The sequence below is a fragment of the Hippopotamus amphibius genome, chromosome 16 (assembly GCF_030028045.1).
Source record: "Hippopotamus amphibius kiboko isolate mHipAmp2 chromosome 16, mHipAmp2.hap2, whole genome shotgun sequence".
In the NCBI taxonomy this organism is placed as follows: Eukaryota; Metazoa; Chordata; class Mammalia; order Artiodactyla; family Hippopotamidae; genus Hippopotamus; species Hippopotamus amphibius.
Genome location: NC_080201.1, coordinates 63525133 through 63545971, shown reverse-complemented (window position 1 = coordinate 63545971; position 20839 = coordinate 63525133). Strand labels below are relative to the sequence as shown.

At 41.2% G+C, this 20839-nt stretch overlaps 1 protein-coding gene across 1 annotated transcript; it reads right to left on the bottom strand.

Moving 5' to 3' along the window:
• Positions 1-224: 224 nt before the first annotated feature.
• Positions 225-20839, bottom strand: NLRP2 (NLR family pyrin domain containing 2). Its single transcript, XM_057710923.1, is given in 10 exon segments — positions 225-363; positions 2842-3012; positions 3942-4112; positions 5930-6100; positions 6436-6606; positions 8338-8502; positions 10589-10759; positions 14374-15650; positions 15652-15977; positions 20500-20839. Coding segments are annotated over 10 exon segments (3102 nt in total).

Here is a 20839-nt window from a genome sequence, read left to right as displayed (position 1 = left end):
AATGCTTTCATCTTTATTTCTCTTGATATACTCGAGATATAGACATTTCATCCACAACAGGGTTAAGTGACGTGTGTATGTTTTATGTAAACCAGAGGCACAACCACGGCTAAAACAACACCTGGCTCAGCAACTCACATCACAGAGAAGGATCCTAGGAAGTTCACCATCACCTTGACGATTGATCCAGGACTTTACTGGAAAATCAATGACTCCAGTGGGATTCAGAAAATGAAGTCACGGGAAGAAGGTCTGTTATTTTTTGGATCCTGATGATCACTCTCAATAGTCAGTTTTGAGTTGTTTTCCTCCATTTCTTTCAGCAGCTTCTGGATTCGAGCATCACATTCATCTATCTTCAACCTAGGGGATAGAATGGGGGAGGGGAGGTTTCTTGTTGCTTCAAGGAGAGTCATTCCAAATACCCAAATGCCTGCAAATCTCATGATTTAGGAATTTGCAGAGCAAGGGCCATCTTTATTGGTTATTGTATGCTGCGATGTAGAGTTTCATATTGATTTCATGGGGAAAAACGATGCTGTCAGGTTAACATCATAATGGTATAAAGCCACTGTGTAGCTTTGGATGCTTGGATGATCTTGGGTGATTATCATATCATACTTGGCACAGGAGAGTGAGTTGATGAATACATCTGTGATATAGCTCTGATACTTACCTGCTCCATAACTTTGACAACTTCTCCTACTTGGTGGATCCAAGATGAGGCACACACACTCGAATCGAGTCAGTGGGATTAGCTTTTTATCCCCCTTGGTTACAAGATACTAGATAACCACCACCCTGTATTTGACCTGTGATGAGAGCCAGTCTCATTTCTTAGATTCACCTTTAGGTACCATATTTAGCCATGTGTATGTGGAAATGGGGAGTGAGATGGGGAGGAAATAATTAGAGTAAAAATATGTGTACAAACAGGAGACCAAGGATATTGGCTGCCATGTTTCTTATTGGCATTATTGTCCTGGTTTTGCTGGACTCTTAATCAATCTGTGCTTTGTTGTTTGAGATTTACAATACACCCATGCAACAAACCTTCCAATGTAAGATGAATAAGTTCTGGAGATCTAATGTACAGTATGATGACTATAGTTAATAATACTGTATTGTATACTTATGTGTTCACATCACACACACAAAAAGGTAACTATGTGAGGTGGTGGATGTGTTAATTATCTTGATTGTGGTGATCATTTCACAATATATACATATATCAAAACATATTGCATACCTTAAATATATATAAAATTTTAATTTGTTAATTATATTTCAGTAAAGCTGAAAGAACTTTCCCTACCCCAAACTCAATACACCCAGTCAACCTTAAGCTAGCTTCCTTGTCAGCAATCAGTATAACTTTGGCTAAAATATAGGCCAATTAGCCTCAAAATATTTTAAACATAACCCTTCAAGATCGAACATAATTGTGTTTATTTATGATTGTCAGAGGTTGGTCATAGTCTGTGGCAGAAAAACAGAAATAGTTCCCACAGTATATCTGTATCTGGTCAAAAGTGTTGAAGGAATCAGAAATGGGTTGTGAAGAGCCAGACTGGAAGATATAAATATGTTGCTCTTAGAATGAAGTGTGATGGTGGCTTTCTTCGGCCTCAAGCAAGAGAAAATGACTATAGTTCACTTAAAAGGGCTTATCAGAAGGATATGGGGTGGCTGACAGAATTAGAGAACTAAAAATCAAGTTCTAAAAGGGCATGTGTGCCTTTCTAGGATCTATGATTCAGGAAGAAGCCCCCACCTTGAATCACTTATCTTGAGATTCAAAAACCAGGAAGGATGTCTGATCAGCTGGTCTAATGAAACAGCTCCAATGTTGTCTTTGTGCGGGCTTTACATGTTGGTTGAAATTTGCTGATATTATCTAAAGTGAGAGGGCTAATTCACAAGAAAGGGGCTAGAAAAAAAGACCTTCAGTGTACACACATTTCTTCTTTTGACTAGCATGGTACCTTTGGCTCTGAGATTCATGTTAAGTAAATATATAATGTTTCTGCTACATAATTATGATCATTTAAAGCCAGCAATTGTCAGTATTGCATTTGAGGATTTTAATTTGTTTTTGGCCATGCCACGTGGCTTGTGGGATCTTGGTTCACCAACCAGGGATTGAACCTGGGCCACGGCAGTGAAAGCCTGGCATCCTAACCACTAGGCAACCAGGGAACTCCCTTAAGGATTTTTTTTCCGATTTTTTGGCTGTGCTGCACGGCATGCAGGATCTGAGTTCCCGGACCAGGGATTGAACCTGTGCCCCTTGCAGTGGAGGCACTGTGTCTTAACTACTGGACTGCCAGGGAAGTCCTTCCCTTGAGGATTTTAAAAAGTTCCCACACTCTTAGGCAGAGTTTTATGGTTCTTTGTTGCCAGGGCAAGTAGAAGACAGCCTATTGATGATAGCGTCTATGATCACAGATTACTCTCATTAGATAGGAGACTCACTCCAGAGAACACACTTCTAAGGCTGACATTGACCCACTAGACCTCTGTAACCCATGCAGCCCACAAACAAACTCTTTCCAAAACACCATATAACAGCTGCAATTCGATTTCCCTAATGAGACAATGGCTGGCCACTGTAAAGCCCTAGGTCCAGCTTCTTGGTTTCCAGATCAAGTTTTGGTTTCCTTTGACTCATCTTCCCTGGCAAAACAACAGAAGTACATTTTAGGAGAACTATCTAATGACCAGACATCAATAGATGAAATTTGAGTGTTAGCTCTAGATGCCAACAATAAATTCTTGTAGCTTGTGCTCCCCCAAAACGTATGATCATGGAGCAGACACTAGGGAGTAGGAGGATCGTACCTGAGTGTCCGCAGGGGGCAACTTTGAAGTTTCAAGGCATCACACAGCATCTTTACTCCACTATACCCCAAGGAATTCTGGCCCAGGTCCAGAGTGATCAGGTTCTGATTGCTTCTCAGGGCAGATGAGAGTTCTGTACAACAGAAAGGAGAGATGGCGCATCCCCACAACCTACAGGAGAAACACACAAATTCATTCATGTATTCAACAAATGCTTATTTGTAAAGAAAAATTTTTTCCTTTAGATCTTTATTGGAGTATAATTGCTTTACAATCTTGTGCCAGTTTCCGCTGTGCAACAAAGTGAATCAGCTGTAGTTATACAAATATCCCCATATCCCCGCCCTCTTGAGCTTCCCTCCCAACCTCTCTATCCCACCCCTCTAGGTCATCACCAAGCATCAGTTGATCTCCCTGTGCTAACCAATGCTTATTGATAAAATCCTATATGCTGGGTTCACACTTGGGTGGTGGTGTTCTTTTTTTTTTTTTTAAGCCAATCATTTTTTAAGCTCTTTATTGGAATATAATTGCTTTACACTGTTGTGCCAGTTTTTGCTGTACACTAAAGTGAATCAGCTGTATTTATACATATATCCCCATATCCCCTCCCTCACGTGACTCCCTTCCACCCTCCCTATCCCACCCCTCTAAGTTATCACCCGTCATCGAGTTGATCTCCCTATGTTATGCAACAGCTTCCCACTAGCTATCTGTTTTACATTTGGTAGTATATATATGTCAGTACTACTCTCTCACTTCATCCCAGCTTCCCCTTTGCCTCCCCCAACCCTGTATCCTCAAGTCTGTTCTTTACATCTGCATCTTTATTCTTGCCTTGTCACTGGGTTCATCAGTGGGTGGTGGTGTTCTTTGTCAGGGTTGATTTGGCTATTTGCGGTCTTCTGTGGTTCACTATGAATTTTGAGATTAAATTGTGTGTGTGTGTGTGTGTGTGTGTGTGAAAAATGCCATCCTAGTAGATTTTTTAGAATACTCAATTGAATTTATTCCAATTCTTTGTATTAGAGCTGGAGGGGGTTTGCTACATTGATAGTTCATTTCAGATACAGACTGAAGTGCAAAAATCCATAGCCTACCATAGACATCTTAGTTTACACAGTGGTTTCTTCAAAGCCTCGCACAGAAACTTCAGCCCAGTGATTCCTATGTGATTCAGCCCCAGATCCAAGTGTGTAAGGCTTGAATTGTGCTGGAGGAGCCTTGAGAGATGAGTGCAGCCATCACTGGTTATGTTGCAACACCACAGCCTAGAAATCAATCACATGAAGGAAAAACTTTTTTTCCACTGCTGAGATGCACCAAAACCATGACCGTACACCTCAAGCCATGGGTTTTAGACAAGCTTGAAGACAATGGAGACATGCAAATGGAATCATGGGTGGTGTCACAGATGGAATAATTACCCCCACCAAGATGTCTATATTCTAATTCCTGGTCGCTGTCACCATGTTACATTGCCTTTAGAAGAGGAGGCTGACTCTCAGCTTTCAACCAGCAAGGATACAGGGACTTCAGTCCTACAACCACAAAGAACCAAATTCTGCCAACAATCTAAATGAGCAAGGGAATGAATTCCTTCCTTGAACCTCCAGAAGGGAACACAGCACTACTGACTCCTTGGTGTCACCCCAGCACCATGCGTTTGGTCCCCTAATGCAGAGTTATAAAATTGGCTTAAGCCAATAAGTCTGTGGTGAGTTGTCACAGCAGTAACAGAATTGCAGCACAGCTGCTTTTCCACTTTAATCACTGTGTAGGCTTTGGCTTCTGTGAATGGCAACCTGTCACATGGCTGGACCCCAGGAAATAATGGTCATGCAATACATGCAGGGATGTGGGATCACAGGCTGCCTTAACACTCCAGATGCCAAGCTGAGAGCCACGGACCTGGAGGGATGATAGGAATGAACAACAGATCTGAGCTGACCTGCAAGGCCCGAAAGGAGCTTGCTAATTTTTATATTTATAGGAACTTCCATGACTATGGGGTAATGCAGGAAGGCCCAAGCAAGACTGACAAATTCAGTTTTGACAACTTAAGATGGGGTCATGGGTCAAAAAAACTGAGTTGAGGTTTAGAAAGAAGAGGACTTGACATATATTTCCTGAGATTCATACCTTCTACAGGTATGCAAACTTGATGAGGTTTAATGTCTAGGTTTCAGTTTCCTCCTTGTCAGACTGGGAGAGATTAATACTTATTTTTATAAGGCTGGGAGGATTAAATGAACTAACCTCTGGCAAGATCTTAGCACATATTAGGTGCTTAATAAGCGTTGACCATCAGTATTTTGTTTTTCTGTTTGGATGCCTTGGATGGCAGCAACTTCTAACAGAATTTGATTTGAAGATAGGGCTAGTGGGTGAGTTGCTATGGAACTGTATATTATTTTAGTGTTTGGGGGCTTAGATAGTGGGGAAAAATTCTTTCCTTTTACCTCTCTTCAACCGTGAACTAAATACTTCATGGAATTTTAAATGAGTGAGTAGTTTTCAGATACTGGGTGCCTAAAGGCACATCTTAGATTAAAACTAGTTTATAGGAAAAGCTGACAGTTACTGTCAGAGGCGATTTTGTAGAGTAACCAGAGATATTAACACTGAACAGAATCTCTGGATAGAAACAACCAGTGCAGCCCAATTCCTTCCTAAGAAATTGTCTTATGATTTTAGTATTAACAGGAGGATTATATTGAGCTTGTTGGCAAATAACTCCACCTACACCCAACTGCAGGTAGCATTTATGTTACATAGTTTTAAGAACATGCATTAAGAAAAAAATAAATAAAACCTGGAAACCAGCTATATCCCCCAAGTCCCTGTGGAATACTGACCACTTCTTATAATTCTTTCTATCACCTTCTCCCCAGAATTACCCGGATTGGACCATCAGCATCATACTTTGGGTAATCACAGGAATTAAATGCTTGAAACTGTCCTACCTGAATCCAGTATGTGATGTGTATATGTATATAAAGCGAGTATGTGCGCACGCGCGCACGCGCGCGCGCACACACACACACACACACACACACACACACACACAGAGACAGCACAGACTTACACCAGGGTCTGTAGTTGACACTCAGGGTAACTCAGGCCCTCACACAGAAGTTTCACCCCACGATCTCCAAGAGCGTTCTTTGCCAAGCACAGGTGTGTCAGTCTCTGGTTAACAATCAAAGCAGAAGACAGATCCTTGCAATAGGCTTCTGTAAGGTGACAGTTTTCCAACCTGCAAAGCACGACACAAATAGTAAGATGGTGAAAATGTTTCCAAAACCCAACTTTCTTGGCTGTCTTCAAAGACGAGAGTTCTTGGCTACACCACCTCTTTTTAATTCTCCCCCTTCTCTCGACGGTGTGCTAGTGATTGTGATCATAAAGGAATAGGAATGAGAGAAGGATGGGATGCCTGAGCCATTTGCCTGGGACCAAAAATGGGAACCAGGCATCTCCATTAGTGGGAGGTTCCATACTGGTCACCCAGCAGATCCAGGTGTTAGCGTTGCTCTTCTCTATGTGGCCCTAGATCTACCACGAAGATGCTCCACGGAAAGAGAGACGTACGACAACCTCTGTAGGAAGCACACTGGGTGTTTCAGAGTCGTGTACAGCAAGCTGGCACCCTCATCTAGGAACTCATTTGCTGTGAGGTTCAAGCATGTGAGGGACTGATTGATTTTGAGGCAGCAGGAGAGATCAGCCCATTGCTGAGCGGTGGCAGAACAAGATACCAGCCTGCAGGAGAAATGGTAACAAGTCATTCACAAGGATCAAATACCAGATACATAATTGTGTGCAGTTTTGTCTCTCACTCCATTATATTAACCCTGGACTAATTGGGAGCAGTAGTTGTCAAAGTGTGGTCCCTGGACCAGTTGTATAGCATCATCTTGTAGCCATCTAGAAATGCAAATCCTTAGGAAATCTGGATGTGGAATCCAGTGATCTATGTTTTAAGGTGTCTTGCAATCACCTGGAAGATGTGTTAAAACAAATTCTTGGGCCACATACCCAGAATTTGACTCAGAAGATCTGGGTGAGACCCAAGAATTAGGATTTTAACAAGTTCCCTGGTGATGCTGCTGCTGGTCTGGAGACCACGTGTCCAGCCAATCAAGCATACTGTGCAACATGGTACCCCTATTCTCTTCCTGGAAATACATATTCTTTATTATGAGCAAATGAAACTTCATTGGAACATTATGTATATCATCATGGCTTTTGGGGTAAGGTTTTTTGTTTTGTTTTTTTAAAAAAGTATTTATTTATTTATTTGGCTGTGCCGGGTCTTAGTTGCGGTATGCAGGATCTAGTTCCATGACCAGGAATCAAACCGGGCCCCCTGCATTGGGAGCATGGAGTCTTAACCACTGGACCACCAGGGAAGTCCCTGGGGTAAGTTTTCTAAAAAAGTCTTGCTTCTCCCATTTACTACTTATGAAGATGTGGCCAAGTTACTTAACTTCATTAAACTTCATTTCTACCTTTAAGTTAGAAATAAGTCAGAGCCTCATGTTGAATATTTAAAGATGATAATTCACATGAAGCACCAAGTCACTAATATTCAGCTGAAACACTTTACTTAGCATCTAAACTATAATAGAGGAACCGGAGTGAACTAGGGAATTGGAACACAAAGTAGAATGTTAATTGCTTCCAATAAAATAAACTGAACTTAGATGGAGTCTCCTCTTTCCATTTAGGGTGTCCATTTAGTCACTGAGAAAGAAATTAATGACCACAATCTTCAAATCACCCAAATTATTTTCCTGACGAATCCTCATAGGAAAAGAAAGGAATGTCGTTAGTAATGGACGGTAATGATAGCGGCTACTCTTGAATGCACATGTGCTTGGACCTGGTTTCATTCAATCCTCAGAGCCTGTGAGATGTGTGTTTTTCTGTTCAACTGATGGGAAGAAGACCAAGATCATATCAGTAGAGGCAGAGCCATAACTTGAGACCAAAAGATCGCCTTAAACTATGTTCCTGTTACTAGTCAAGTGTGGTCAAATGAGGACCAATGGAACCCCACGATGAGTGATGATAGCTGTCACCAAGGCAACCATGTGGAGAACTTCCCAAGGGGAGATCTCTCAAACCAGAGGGCTACCAGGAAAGGGAAAACCTGATGCTCCTGAAGAGTCCAGTGGCTGTTATTCTGAATCATGACACAGGAGAAACATGAATCATAAACAAGTTATCTCTGATAGAGGACGGTATCCAGTTTCTGGGAGTTTCTTTGGAGTCAGAGATTTTATGTAGGGTTGTCCAATGATCAATGCAAGTGGAAACTAAACTCCAGCTCATTTTCTATTCTGGGACATGTGCCTTAAGTAGTACTGTGTCCAATCAGAATAAAGGATTCCCCCTTCCTCCCACCTAATTTACACAGAATTACTGTATAGACTTGTGGTAGCTCTGTTTATATGCTGAGCGTTTTCAGTGGTGCTGAGATAGACATACCTGAGATATTGTAGATTACATTTTTGGTGCCTCAGGACCTCACACAATGGAGGAAGCATATCATCTTGGTCATTTCCTTGAAGGGTGAGATGTGTTAGAGTCTCCTGACCACCAAAAGTGACACAGAAGTTCCTATAAGCATCAGCTGGGGAAATATTCTTGAGGCTAGAGAAAAGAAAACCAAAGTGAGATCTTGAGTTTCTATACCTATACCACATACACCTAGAATAAAGAGTTGCAATGCGCTTAAATGTTAGAAAATAATTTTTTTCATATTTTTTACCTTTACTGAGATATTATTTTTAAAAAATTTATTTATTTATTTTATTGGCTGTGTTGGGTCTTTTTTTTTGCTGTGCGCGGGCTTTCTTTTTAGTTGCGGTGAGTGGGGGCTACTCTTCATTGTGGTGAGCGGGCTCCTCATTGCCGTGGCTTCTCTTGTTGCAGAGCACGGGCTCTAGGCTCATGGGCTTCACTAGTTGCAGCACATGGGCTCAGTAGTTGTGGCTCACGGGCTCTAAAGCGCAGGCTCAATAGTTGTGGCGCACGGGCTTAGTTGCTCTGCGGCATGTGGGATCTTCCTGGAGCAGGGATCGAACCTGTGTCCCCTGCATTGGCAGGCAGATTCTCAACCACTGCGCCACCTAGGAAGCCCTATTGAGATATTATTGACAAATAAAAATTACGTATATTTAAGGCCTACGACTTCATGTTTTGATATATGTGTACCTTGTGAAATCATCACCACAATCAAGCCATCACCTCACATAGTTACCGCTTCTTTTTTTTCTTTTGTGGTGAGAACACTTAAGATTAACTCTCTTAGCAAGTTTCACGTACACAGTGCAGTGTGGTTAACTATCATCACATTGCTGTTCATCATGTCTCCAGAATTTATCATTGTGCATAGCTGAAACTTTGTGCTTTTTCATGTCTCATTTAATGAGGTAGAAAAGATTAGAAGCTCCAGTTTCCTTTTGTTTTTAAAGGGAGGAAAGAATTTTAATTATCCAACTTTTCTCATAGAAGCAAAAGATGTACTGAGCTGTTATTAGCTGCCATGTCATAAGTGGATAGATGGATAGATAGATAGGTAGACAGATAGACAAATAGATGATAGATCTTAAGAAGAAAGTAGAAGCTCCAATTTCTTTAGTGCTCTCAAACTTTTGCAAAAGGAATGTCAGGCATAAGCAGTTATTTTAGACAAAAGCTGTTCTTTTATGGCTTTTTGAGAAAGAGAAGGAAAGGTGGTATCTCTTTTCCCTTAAGTGTTACCAGTGGATGCATTTTAAGAATGCTATGTCCTTGATGACAAATCGAAATTATAATGATTAAATTATAATCACAGTTCAGGTGTGAAAAATTGGAGTCAGGCAGCCATTGAGGATCTGGTATCAGCCACTGAGGATCTGGCCTCTGTATCACTGAGAATTTGAACTTTCTTTAAAAACCCAATATCAGGGACTTTTCTGGTGTTCCAGTGGTTAAGACTTCCAATGCAGGGGGCGCATGTTTAATCCCTGGTCAGGGAACTAAGATCCCACATGCTGTGCGGCGGAAAACAGAAAACCCCAACCCCCCCAAAAACACCCAAGGACACCACCTGCCAGTTGCAACCTTGTGGTCTCAAAGTCTCCCCTTGTAACTATGCAACCATTTCAGACCCCAACCAATCCTTACTCAACAAACACCCTTACTTCTTGCCAGCTCCAATTACAATTCTTGGTAAACAACTCGGGTAACTGACTGTAACCCTGCATTTTTTGCTTTATAAGCCTCTGCAATTTTGTAGCCAGGTGGAACGCAGTTTAAGTGATTCTTGAATCTTTATCTCCTGGACTGCAGTCCTAACTGATCCCAAATCAATTCTGAAATTTTAACATCCTGCTGACTCCAAGGAACGCTCTTGCACTTGGAATCAGGATTGCAGTCAGTATAACTTTAAGTGGGCAAGAGCTCTTATTTCTCTATGTGGAGAAAGAAAAATACCAAAGAGGATACCTGCAGCTTGGGAGGGTCTCACTGAAATAGAGCTAACCTAGCTGACTAGATGGTGTTTACTCTCTTTCCCCAAACCTCCTCCTGACCCACTTGGCCAAACTTAAGCTTGCAGGACTTTCCCAGAGCACTAGCTACACAAACGAACCTTGGGTCCAGGAAGACTCTAAAATGCTGTCTTATGGAGACAAAGTGTAAGAAGCTTGGTCATGCCCTAGAGGTTTTAATCCAGGGACTAGCTTCTACTTACACCACTTTCTGGAGACTAGAGGTAGCAGCGGCTATTTTTTCACAAAGAATCCTCGCTGATGAGGTGCTAAGGAAGCTCTGAGTGACGTCCAGAACTATCAGATTCCTGCTTGAGTCAAACACGGAACAAAGGTCCATCCAGAAAGGGAGCAAGTGTTGATCATTCTGGGACCTACAGGGAAGAGACAAAGGAGGGAATTTACTAAATATTGCTGAAGAGAAAAGTAACATTTGTCGCATCGTGAATGTGTTTAGGGTTGCTCTGGGCATACACCCCTAATAAGCAAGGATAACTCTGAAACTCAGATGATTTAATCATTTAGCACAAGTATCAGACAACTCAACACCTAAGACATATTGCTGGACAAAGAACTTAAATTTCTCACATGTCAATCTAACAGAGGCTTAAAATAAGTTAAAATTTAAGCATATCATTGATAAAAGATTGAGCTCAATGTACCTTACTGATAAAAATTTAAGAGTAATATACACATCAGTGGAGGCTATTTGAATATCTGATGGTATATCCGTATAAATAATATTCAAGCTAATTTTCAACCATATTTGCTGATCTAAGATGATGTCTGTAAAAATTAGAGCAAATATAATCTTTAAGCAGTTACATATTCATTTACACAGGTTTCTCAAAGAATGTTTATTTTGTTCTGGTGATTGCTTCTGGGTGGAAGAATTTGTGCAGGTGACATGGTTTATATTTTTCAATATTGCTTTAATTTTCTATGTATGTGTGGGAACTTTGTAAACATAAATATTTCAATTTTCAGGAAAATGGTGAGGGCACTTGAAACCATGATGTATCAGAAAGTTAAAATATTTTAGCTATTGACTAGGGGTTGCTGTGTGACCTAAGGAGTAGCCTAATATCTGAAGGTTTTTACAGAGAAAAACAAAAGTACAAGTGTGCAAGGAATAAAAGTAACCTAGTAAGGTAAATAGAAAAATAGAGTAAAATGTGATTGAACAAAGCAGCTAGTATTTAAGCTCTTCTATACTAAGCATCTTGAACGATTTTAGAATAAGACACATTTAAAACATATGTGGAATCTAAAAAAAATGATACAAATGAACTTATTTACAAAACAGAAACAGACTTACAGAATGAATTTATGTTTATCACAGGGGAAGTGTCGGGGTGGGGAGGGATAGATTGGGAGTTTGGGATTGACATGTATACACTACTATATTTAAAATAAATAACCAACAAGGACCTACTGTATAGCACAGGAAACTCTGCTCAATACTCTGTAATAACCTAAATGGGAAAAGAATTTGAAAAAGAATAGATACATGTGTATGTATAACTGAAGCACTTTGCTGTACATCTGAAACAATACAACATTGTTAATCAAGTATACTCCAATATAAAATTAAAAAAATAGTCTTTCTGTTAAAAAAAGTGCAGCTCTGAAGTAGGTACTGTGGTAACTTGGAGATAATGAAATGCACGCACAGAAAATAGCTAACTTGCCTTTCATCACACAGCTAGTAACAGAGACAGAACTCAAAGTCAGACAATATGACTCCAATACCTATTCTCACTTCCTACCATCTTCCACCTCTCAACTTATAACTGAATTAAGCCGATTTCAAATCAAGGTAGTCAATTCCAGAACATAAAATTTTATCTGAATAATCAAATTACTATTTTCAATCCTGCCTCCAACCCTTTTGATGTTAGTCACTCAGCTACTCTATCTTCTGAACAACTGTCCTTCTCCTGCAGAAGGGCAAGATTATACAATATCACGTTTTGGAGATGTTTTTACCAAGGAGGGTATATAAATTGAAGGGTAATTTTATTTGTCAGTGTGAATATCTTCCTAAGATTCAAAAGAGCCTGGAGAAAAAGTGAACAGTCTCTAAAGGCAAGAAGTTTTGTTAAAAGAATTGATTGAATAGCATTTCTACACAAAGTAGGCATTTTGTGATTTGATATAGAAGAAAAAAATCAGACAGAACTTAGATATTCTCAGCCCTAGTTCTGCTGACTGTTTTAAGACTAGTTTACACTTTTGGTTTTATTAGTGGTGCTTGTGTTGATGAAAGGCATATTCAATATAAATGACCTTATTGTAAATCTTGAGGCAACATGAGGAGGAAAAGCTGTTATCAACCCAGAATTTGTAACATTTCAAAGAGCATTGTTTATAGGCTCTGAAGAAAAACAGTTAAAAGACAGTATAGAGTTAGTGTTAGAAACTGTCTTATCTAGATAATCAAGCCACTAACTAGAGCTTCCCCTCCTTATGACTCAGCTACCGAAGAAAGTGATTTAATCAGACAGTATCTTGTAATTTAACAATCTTAGGAGATATAGACCAGCATAGCTATGGGCCTGCTGTGATGGGTAGAACAGCAGGAACAGTGGCTGTAAAGCAATTATACTCCAATAAAGGTGTATAAAAAAAAAAGCATATGAAGGAAATGAGCTTGCATTACAGATCAGAATTATCGCAATCAGATCTAAAGACATCCTTTGCCTTTTTCTTCTCAGACAGGAGCTCCAAGAACGAGGCACCCAAACTCTGGTTAGCTAACTGCCATTTGAGACTGGTGCCTTCACTGGTTTTAACCATGCCAAGGTTAGAAACAAAAATAGAGACCATTTTGACCTAGGATCTTGGATGGAGAAGAGGAGGTTATTTGTGCAATTTCTTTTTCATTCAAAGCGTCTCTTAAATAATCCTCATACAGAGGAGAGATTTAGATAAACTAGTATGTAAGCCTTTCTAAATATTTGGGTGAGAGAAGAAAAAAAAATTAGGGTATGGATAAAGGGGTGAGTTCTGTGGATTACTGGTTATCTGTAAGATAGAGAAATGTTCATGCCGAGTTATCATGGTCCTAATGCTTCCTGGGGGTAACTCAAGTTTATGACTCTTTACCAAGTGATGAAGGAATGTGAGAGAATGTTAAGGGAATATGTAAAACAGACACCTCCACCAGGAAGGTAATAAGGGCATTTTATCCTGGCTGGATAAAATTGCATGAAGATTTCAGATAACAGCCTAAAAGTGAGGAAGAGGTGAGTTAATAAGATAAATGTGTAATATCCTCCAACACACTGACATCACCATGAGGCAGTGATTTTGGGTTGTGACCACAGAACTTTATAAGCCAATAGACCAGTGTTCTAATTCCAGTCAAACCCTCTTTTCTGAAGCCAGTATCTTCATCTTAACATGGGAGGTGACCTGTTTTCCATAGCCACCAGGTTAGAAACAGTATTTGGAAACTCTGTTTGACCTCAGTTGATGTTACTTGGGCCTAAATCAAGAATAACAAAGACTCACAACTGACCGGGACCATCTCATTATCTAAGTCTGTCGGGTGAGGTTCCTGTGAGCAGAAGCTGCATGGTCATGGGTGAGGTGTAGCTTTCACAAACTTTATGGATTCAACCCCTGACTCCATCTTTAATGCTTTTCTATCAGTCATGCCAAAAATAGGACAACCATGTCATACATCTTCCCAAATCTACACAGCCAATGTGCAGACTGAAACAGGTTGAGACATTTGCAAAAATGGTTCAGCTAAAGAAAAAAGGAGGTGGATATCAAAAGAAGTTCTGGTTCCAATGCCCCCATTCCTAATTACAACATCATACCTCCTGCCTTGAATGTTAAGTTGCCAGGACAAAAGGCCATAAAAAGTCCACTTACTGACCTTAAGGAAGAGGGGAACAGGACACCCTGGCCTCTTCTTAGTGGACCATGGAATAGGCTAATGATAGAAGAACTAGTAGAGCAAGAAATGAGTTTTTACCTCTCAACCTGAGTGCCTGATTTCAGTGAGGTATCATTTTCCAGGAATATCCCCTTTTCTACCTGCAGTGAAAGTTTCTGCAAGTTTCGACAGTGCTTGAGGCAGAACGATGAGTGCATGATGTCCATTTCATTTTTCAAATTCAGGGACATCTCTTTGACGGGGGCCATTGCATCCTTCACAAGCTCCTCCTCCTGAGATTCATAAAGACAGTACAAAATCTCCTTCATGTCTGTCATAGAGAAGGGTTTCTTTCCATCGGGCATTGATCTACATTTCAGTAACTCCTTCTTGACCTCCATCGATACTAGACAGCCAAAAGTTGTCTCCAGCTCCAGGGCCCTTTCTTCCTTGGAGAGGCCAAATAAGAAGTACCCCACCTGGGTCAGGTTGGGGTTCTTTAGTCTTTCTTCCTTGGACAGCAGCTTCTGCACATCCCCAATGTGCCACCTGTGGCCACCCACGTCTTCCTCCTCCTCCTCCTCTTTAGTCTCCAAGACATAGAACATGGCGGCAAGAAACTGCTGGACACTGAGGTGGATGAAAGAGTAGCAGCCCTCACAGTCTGTGCTCTTCTGGAGAATATTCTTGTCCAGGAAAGGACAGAGGGCAGACTCCTTTACCCCAAGTCTCTCGAGGTCTTCTCCATCAAACACAGATGTCTGCGTCCATATGCCCTCAGCAGCCAAGAGACACACAGACTTCACAGGAGCTTGGAGGCAAACACCGGGGCAGCTGCTGTGAGCTGGCGTGAACTGGCTGCAGAGGAAACGCAGGAACAGGGACGTGGTGGTCTGGCAGGTCGAGGCGGGGTCCTCCCCCTTCTCCATCTGCCGTTTCAGGCATGTGCAGATGATCCAGCACACTGCGGGTGCTGAGCCCATGTGGAACAGAGCTGCATTGTTCTTCATCAAGTCAAAAGCGCGCAGGGCTTGACTCTCCTCTTCAAAGTGTTTCAGGAAATATGCCCTCCTGTCCAGCTCCAGGAACCCCTCGATTTCTATGAAGAGTGGCTGCTCCACCAAGAGCCGGAGCTCCCTTAAGGCCCCCGGTCGAGTGGTGATCACTAAAGAGGACTTGGGTAACATTTTTCTCTTCAGCAAACTCCCCAGGAGGACGGGCACCGGCTTCTCCTTCTGCCAGTCGCCACATATGTCATGGACGAGTGCCCCCGAGGGAACTCTCAGCTCATCAAAACCATCGATGATGAACAGGATTTCCCGTGCTTGGGCGAGCATCTCGGGAATGGCATCCTGCAAATCTGGCCTTTTTCTCAGATATCAGCTCTGCAAATGTGCATGTGTCCTTGTGGCTGAGGTCCTTGCAGCTGAGATAGAAGGCAGAGTTGAATGTCTTCACCAGGTTGTCCTGTGTCCAGTCCAGCATTAACTTCTTTGCCAGTGTGGTTTTCCCGACACCGGCAGGACCGTGCAACACCACAGTGTGTGGAAATGGCCCTGCAGGCATTTTAGGATTACAGAATGGGATCAGGGTCTCATATCTCTGGGTGACACTATGGACATTTTCACTGGCTCCAGGCCATAAGTTCTTCCAGAGGTGCCAGAACTTCTTCTTCAATATATTTCTGTACTTATCTTGTTTACCTTCAGTGATATGAGGTAGGGGATAGACAAGATATAGTTGGTTATTCGTTAGGGAAAAGATACTTTGTTTTAAGTAGGAAAAGAAATAAAAAGGAGAAGTGAGATTTATAAAGAACCACTTGACACCAAACTCACTTCAGATAGATAGGGTACAGACCTGGCTTTTCTCCTTCCAAATCTTCTTTTGCTCCTCCTGGGTTTGTGACATCTTCCTGTACTTGAGTCAGCTCTGCAAAATACAATTTAAAGTGAGCTTGACACAAAACAGGTATATTTCTTTTATCAGAAATATGATGTTAAAGCAGGCTCCAAGGGGTCCAGAATCTAATCTTAAGTTCCTTGTCCACACTGTATGCTGCTCCGTGCAACAATTGGGTTTATAGAAGTGAACAGAGCAAATAACTCCCTAAACCAAGTTGCATGCCTCTACTCTACAGACTCATGACCACGCATACTTGCTCTATCAAAACTTAATGTGATTTATTGAAACTATTTGTCTTTTCCACTGGACTAGAAAAAGTGCCAGGAGAACAGTAAATAGATCTTCCCCATAATAGCCTCAAGTCATTATAGCAGCTCAAGTATTAAACAAGTACAGACAGGCCACCTGTCTGGAATGCCAGGCAGCTCCTAAGTATCCACCCAAGATAGATGAAAAGGTATCTATACAAACATTGCACATGAGTGTTCATGGCAGCATTATTCAAGACAGTAAAAAAAAAAATAATTCAAACAGCCCTGCACTGATGAATGGGCAACCCAAATGTGGTACATCCATTCATGGAATATCATGCAGCAATAAAAAGGAATGGATCAGGGATACATAAAAAAACAACATGGATGAACCTCAAAAACACTGTGGTAAGTAAAAGAAGATGGACACAAAAGACCACACGTACCCAGAGAAGGCAGGTCTAGGGAGACAAAAAGTAAGTTAATGGTTGCCTGGCCTTGGAGGACAGGGACCAGGCAGCAACTGCCTGTGGACATGAGGGATCTTTCTGGGGTGATGGAAAGGTTGTAAAATTGGATAGTGGTGATGGTTGTACCACTCTGTAAATTTAGTAAAAATTATTACCAGTTACACTTAAATGAGTGAAGTATATGATACATAAATTATACTTCAGTAAAGCCATTAAAAGTAAAACCAAGCAGACTTGAGAGTGAGACTAATGTTAAGCTGACCTGAACATCAGTTGAAGCAAATCACCTACCTACAATAGGTCTCAGTTTTCCTGTCTGTGAGTTGATAGTATCAAGGTTGTCTGAGCAAGTTGCAGAATCTAAGAGAAACTCTATACTATGTACTCCTGATTTTCCATGAACTAAATTCTGATTCTCTCCAATGTTCATTTTACCCCTTTATTCTTACATAATAAGAGAGGGAGGGAGACATTCTCCATGAGACAGTTGGGGACAATAAATAGCAGATAAAACAGGTCAGAGAGAGATGGAATTCCCAAAAAGAGTGGGAGAGGACAGTCAGGAAGGGCACACTTCATTTAGCTTACTCCAACACTGGATGCTCTAAGACCAACCTGGCTCTTCTTCTTCTTCTAAATGCTGCTGTATTTGTTCCCGGTTTTCACATTTTGTTATCCCTGAAGAAAAGAGGGGATGTTATGGTCTTGCCACTATGCTAGTATCAAAGCTTCTGTTCAGGGGAGAGTGGGATTTCAAGTTCAACAATTGGGTCTCAATGTTTAAGCCCAGATTACATAAAAAAGGGTGCAAATGAGGTTCTGGAGACAAAATGAAAGTGTCAGGCTGTGATCTCATTGCCTTTTCTGGCAACTGAATTCCTATGCAGTTCAGAACACGTGGTGAGAGAAATGGGCACATACAGACAATCGCTCTTTCCTAAGGGCATCAGAAAGCCGTCATGACCAATGCCCTGATTTTGACAAGGTAGATAAAGTTACATTGTCCTGGGAAGGAACATATGAACAGGGTGGCGTCATAATGGGAGAAAAAATATTTCAAGCGCAACATTGGATCCTGAAGAGGTGTGTGTTGGGAACTTCTGAAAAGATATCCAGGAGGCAACCGGATATGAGCATCTGAAATTCAGGGAAATGCTGATCTGAAGATTCTCTGGAAAGTCTTTGGCATATAAATAGCCAGTAAGACTCCAAGTGAATCAAGCAGGACCAGTATATTGAGTGAAAAATGGCTAGTGCATTGTCCATTTTGGAACATTAAACAGCAGAGCAGGGATTCTGAAAAAACTGAGGAAAAACGATTGTATACAGGTAATGTCATGTTGCTAAGAGTATGATTTTAAGCAAAGAACTCTTTGGTGCTAGTTTACTCAGAACATTTAATTGAATATCAACGTTGTGACTGATGCTGTTCCTTAAAGCATTGCCAAATGTCGGATCTAACAGATCATCAACTTACATTTCACATTTAGGTCATCATTGTAGGACAATTAACATATTTGTGTATCAATAGAAGTAGTCAGACCTTCAGGGGTTTAGGTATAAATGGTTGCGTGTTCACCCAACTTTTTTTTTTTTTTGGCTGCATTGGGTCTTTGTTGCTGCGTGCAGGCTTTCTCTAGTTGCTACTCTTTGTTGTGGGGCTTCAGTAGTTGCAGCACGTGGGCTCAGTGGTTGTGGCCCTTGGGCTCTAGAGTGCAGCCTCAGTAGTTGTGGCGCACGAGCTTAGTTGCTCTGCAGCATGTGGGATCTTCCTGGACCACGGACTGAACCCGTGTCCTCTGCGTTGGTAGGCAGATTCTTAACCACTGCGCCACCAGGGAAGTCCCCCCAACTAATTTTTAAAGATATTGGTGATGTCAAGAAAAGAGAATGTTGAAGATCACAAATTCAAAATCCCTTTTGGCTAGGATTAGCAAACTTCTTTTTTTTCCCTGTAAAGGACCAGATAGTAAATATTTTCTGCTTTATGGGCTATATGATCTGTTGCAACTGCTTGTCTCTGCCCTTGTAGGGCAGAAGCAGTCACGGGCTAATGAGCAGGTAATATATAAGCAAATGACTATGCTGTTTGCAAATAAAACTTTGTTTATATATAGTGAAATTTGAATTTCATATGATTTTCATAGGCTATAAAATATTCTTTTGATTTTTTCCCCAGCCACTTAAAAATGTACAAACCATTCTTAGCTTGTAGCATCTACAAAAGCACATGGCAGGCTGGATTTGGTTTGTGAGCCCTGGTTTGCCAACCCTCATTGTAGGTCCTTCTGAAATCCATCCTATCCAGATTCCAAGGGGAAGCTCACTCTTTCCCCCACATTTGTATCTATTTACTGATTTCTAGTATAAACCCTGCCTCATTGTAGCTTTTGATGACTTACTGTTGCCCACCTGGGTGACAGCAGAGATGAGGTCTTCCATTTCTTTGCATTCCTACTGCTCAGCACCATATATTTTCTAATTAAAACAAGTCCCTGAATTCCAAAATCTCACATGCATACAAAAGGTTGTCGATGAGGTATCTTACCTAATGATGGAGGCTTATTTTCCTGAAGTGACTTCAAAACTGTTTCTGAAAAAAAAGGAGGAAGAAATTTGCACTTTTCAGAGCCCAGAGTCTTGTAGATGTACAACCTTCTGAGTTTCTTCATGTAATTTTAAAATTTGCAATCTCCAGAGGCCAGCTAGGGGATAAAACCCTCACTTGTCCATTGGAGATAGGTGACAGTAAACTAAAGACTGAATTAAAATTGGCAACTAAAAAAAGTGATAGGATAGGAAGTAGAGATATTTTAAATACTCTTTCTGGGGGGAGGGGAGAGAGAGAGGGAGAGGATATTTATAGACATTGTGTGGGGGAAAGAAACATAAGTGGGAATTGAAGACAAAACAGAGGGTATATAACAATTTAAGATCTTGGCGGACATATGAAGGAGTGGGATCATGAATCCATTTCAGAAACGCTCTTGAACAAGAGAAGAGATGTATGGTGAAGTGGCCAGGGTAGGTATACAATACTTGGAGTAAAAATAGCTAGAATACAGCAAGTCCCCTACATACAAATGAGTTCCATTCTGAGAGTGAGTTAGTAAGTCCGATTTGTTCGTAAGTCCAGCAAAGTTAGCCTAGGTACCCAACTAACACAATCGGCCATATAGTACTGTACTGTCATAGATTTATAATACTTTTTACACAAATAATACATAAAAAACAAACCCCTTGAAAAGTACAGTAGTACCAGCTACATCACCACTGCTTTTACACTTGCGTCTGGACATCCTGGGCTTGAAATAAAGATACTGTACTACTGTACTCTATACAGTACTGTACAGTAAAGTACACAAAAGCACAACTACTTGTAGAGGATACACACACGTACGCCAGACACATGAACTAACTTATGTGACTGGACATGCAGACACACGTTCACATCTTTGAAAGTTTGCAACTTGAAGGTTCCCATGTAGGGACTTACTGTATAAGACCCAGGAAAGACACCACTAGACTTTATGAATTTCTAGCACTTGTGTTCAGGACAGGTAGCCTCTCCAAAGTGCAGTGTTATTTCTGTATTTCTAAAATCGTGGAGACAGTGACTCCTTCCTCCCAGAACACAGTGTGGACTTGTTTCTGCTTACCCCGGAGTTCATCCTTTGCTCTCTCAGACAGATCTGTTCTGTTCATCTTGTCAAAGACCTGGATGGTCACCGTCTCTACCCAACAGCTGGGACAGCATTTGGTGAGAATGTCTGCCAGCTGCTTCCCATCGGCCTCTTCCACTTCTGTCTGGGGGATGTGCTGTAATTCATCTTTCAGGGAAAGGGCTCTCAAGAGAGATTTGAACTTGCTCAATTCTTCCTGGTTGAGCTGTTGCAGAAGAGGCTGCAGGTTGAAATCCAGCTCTGCAGAAGGTACCAT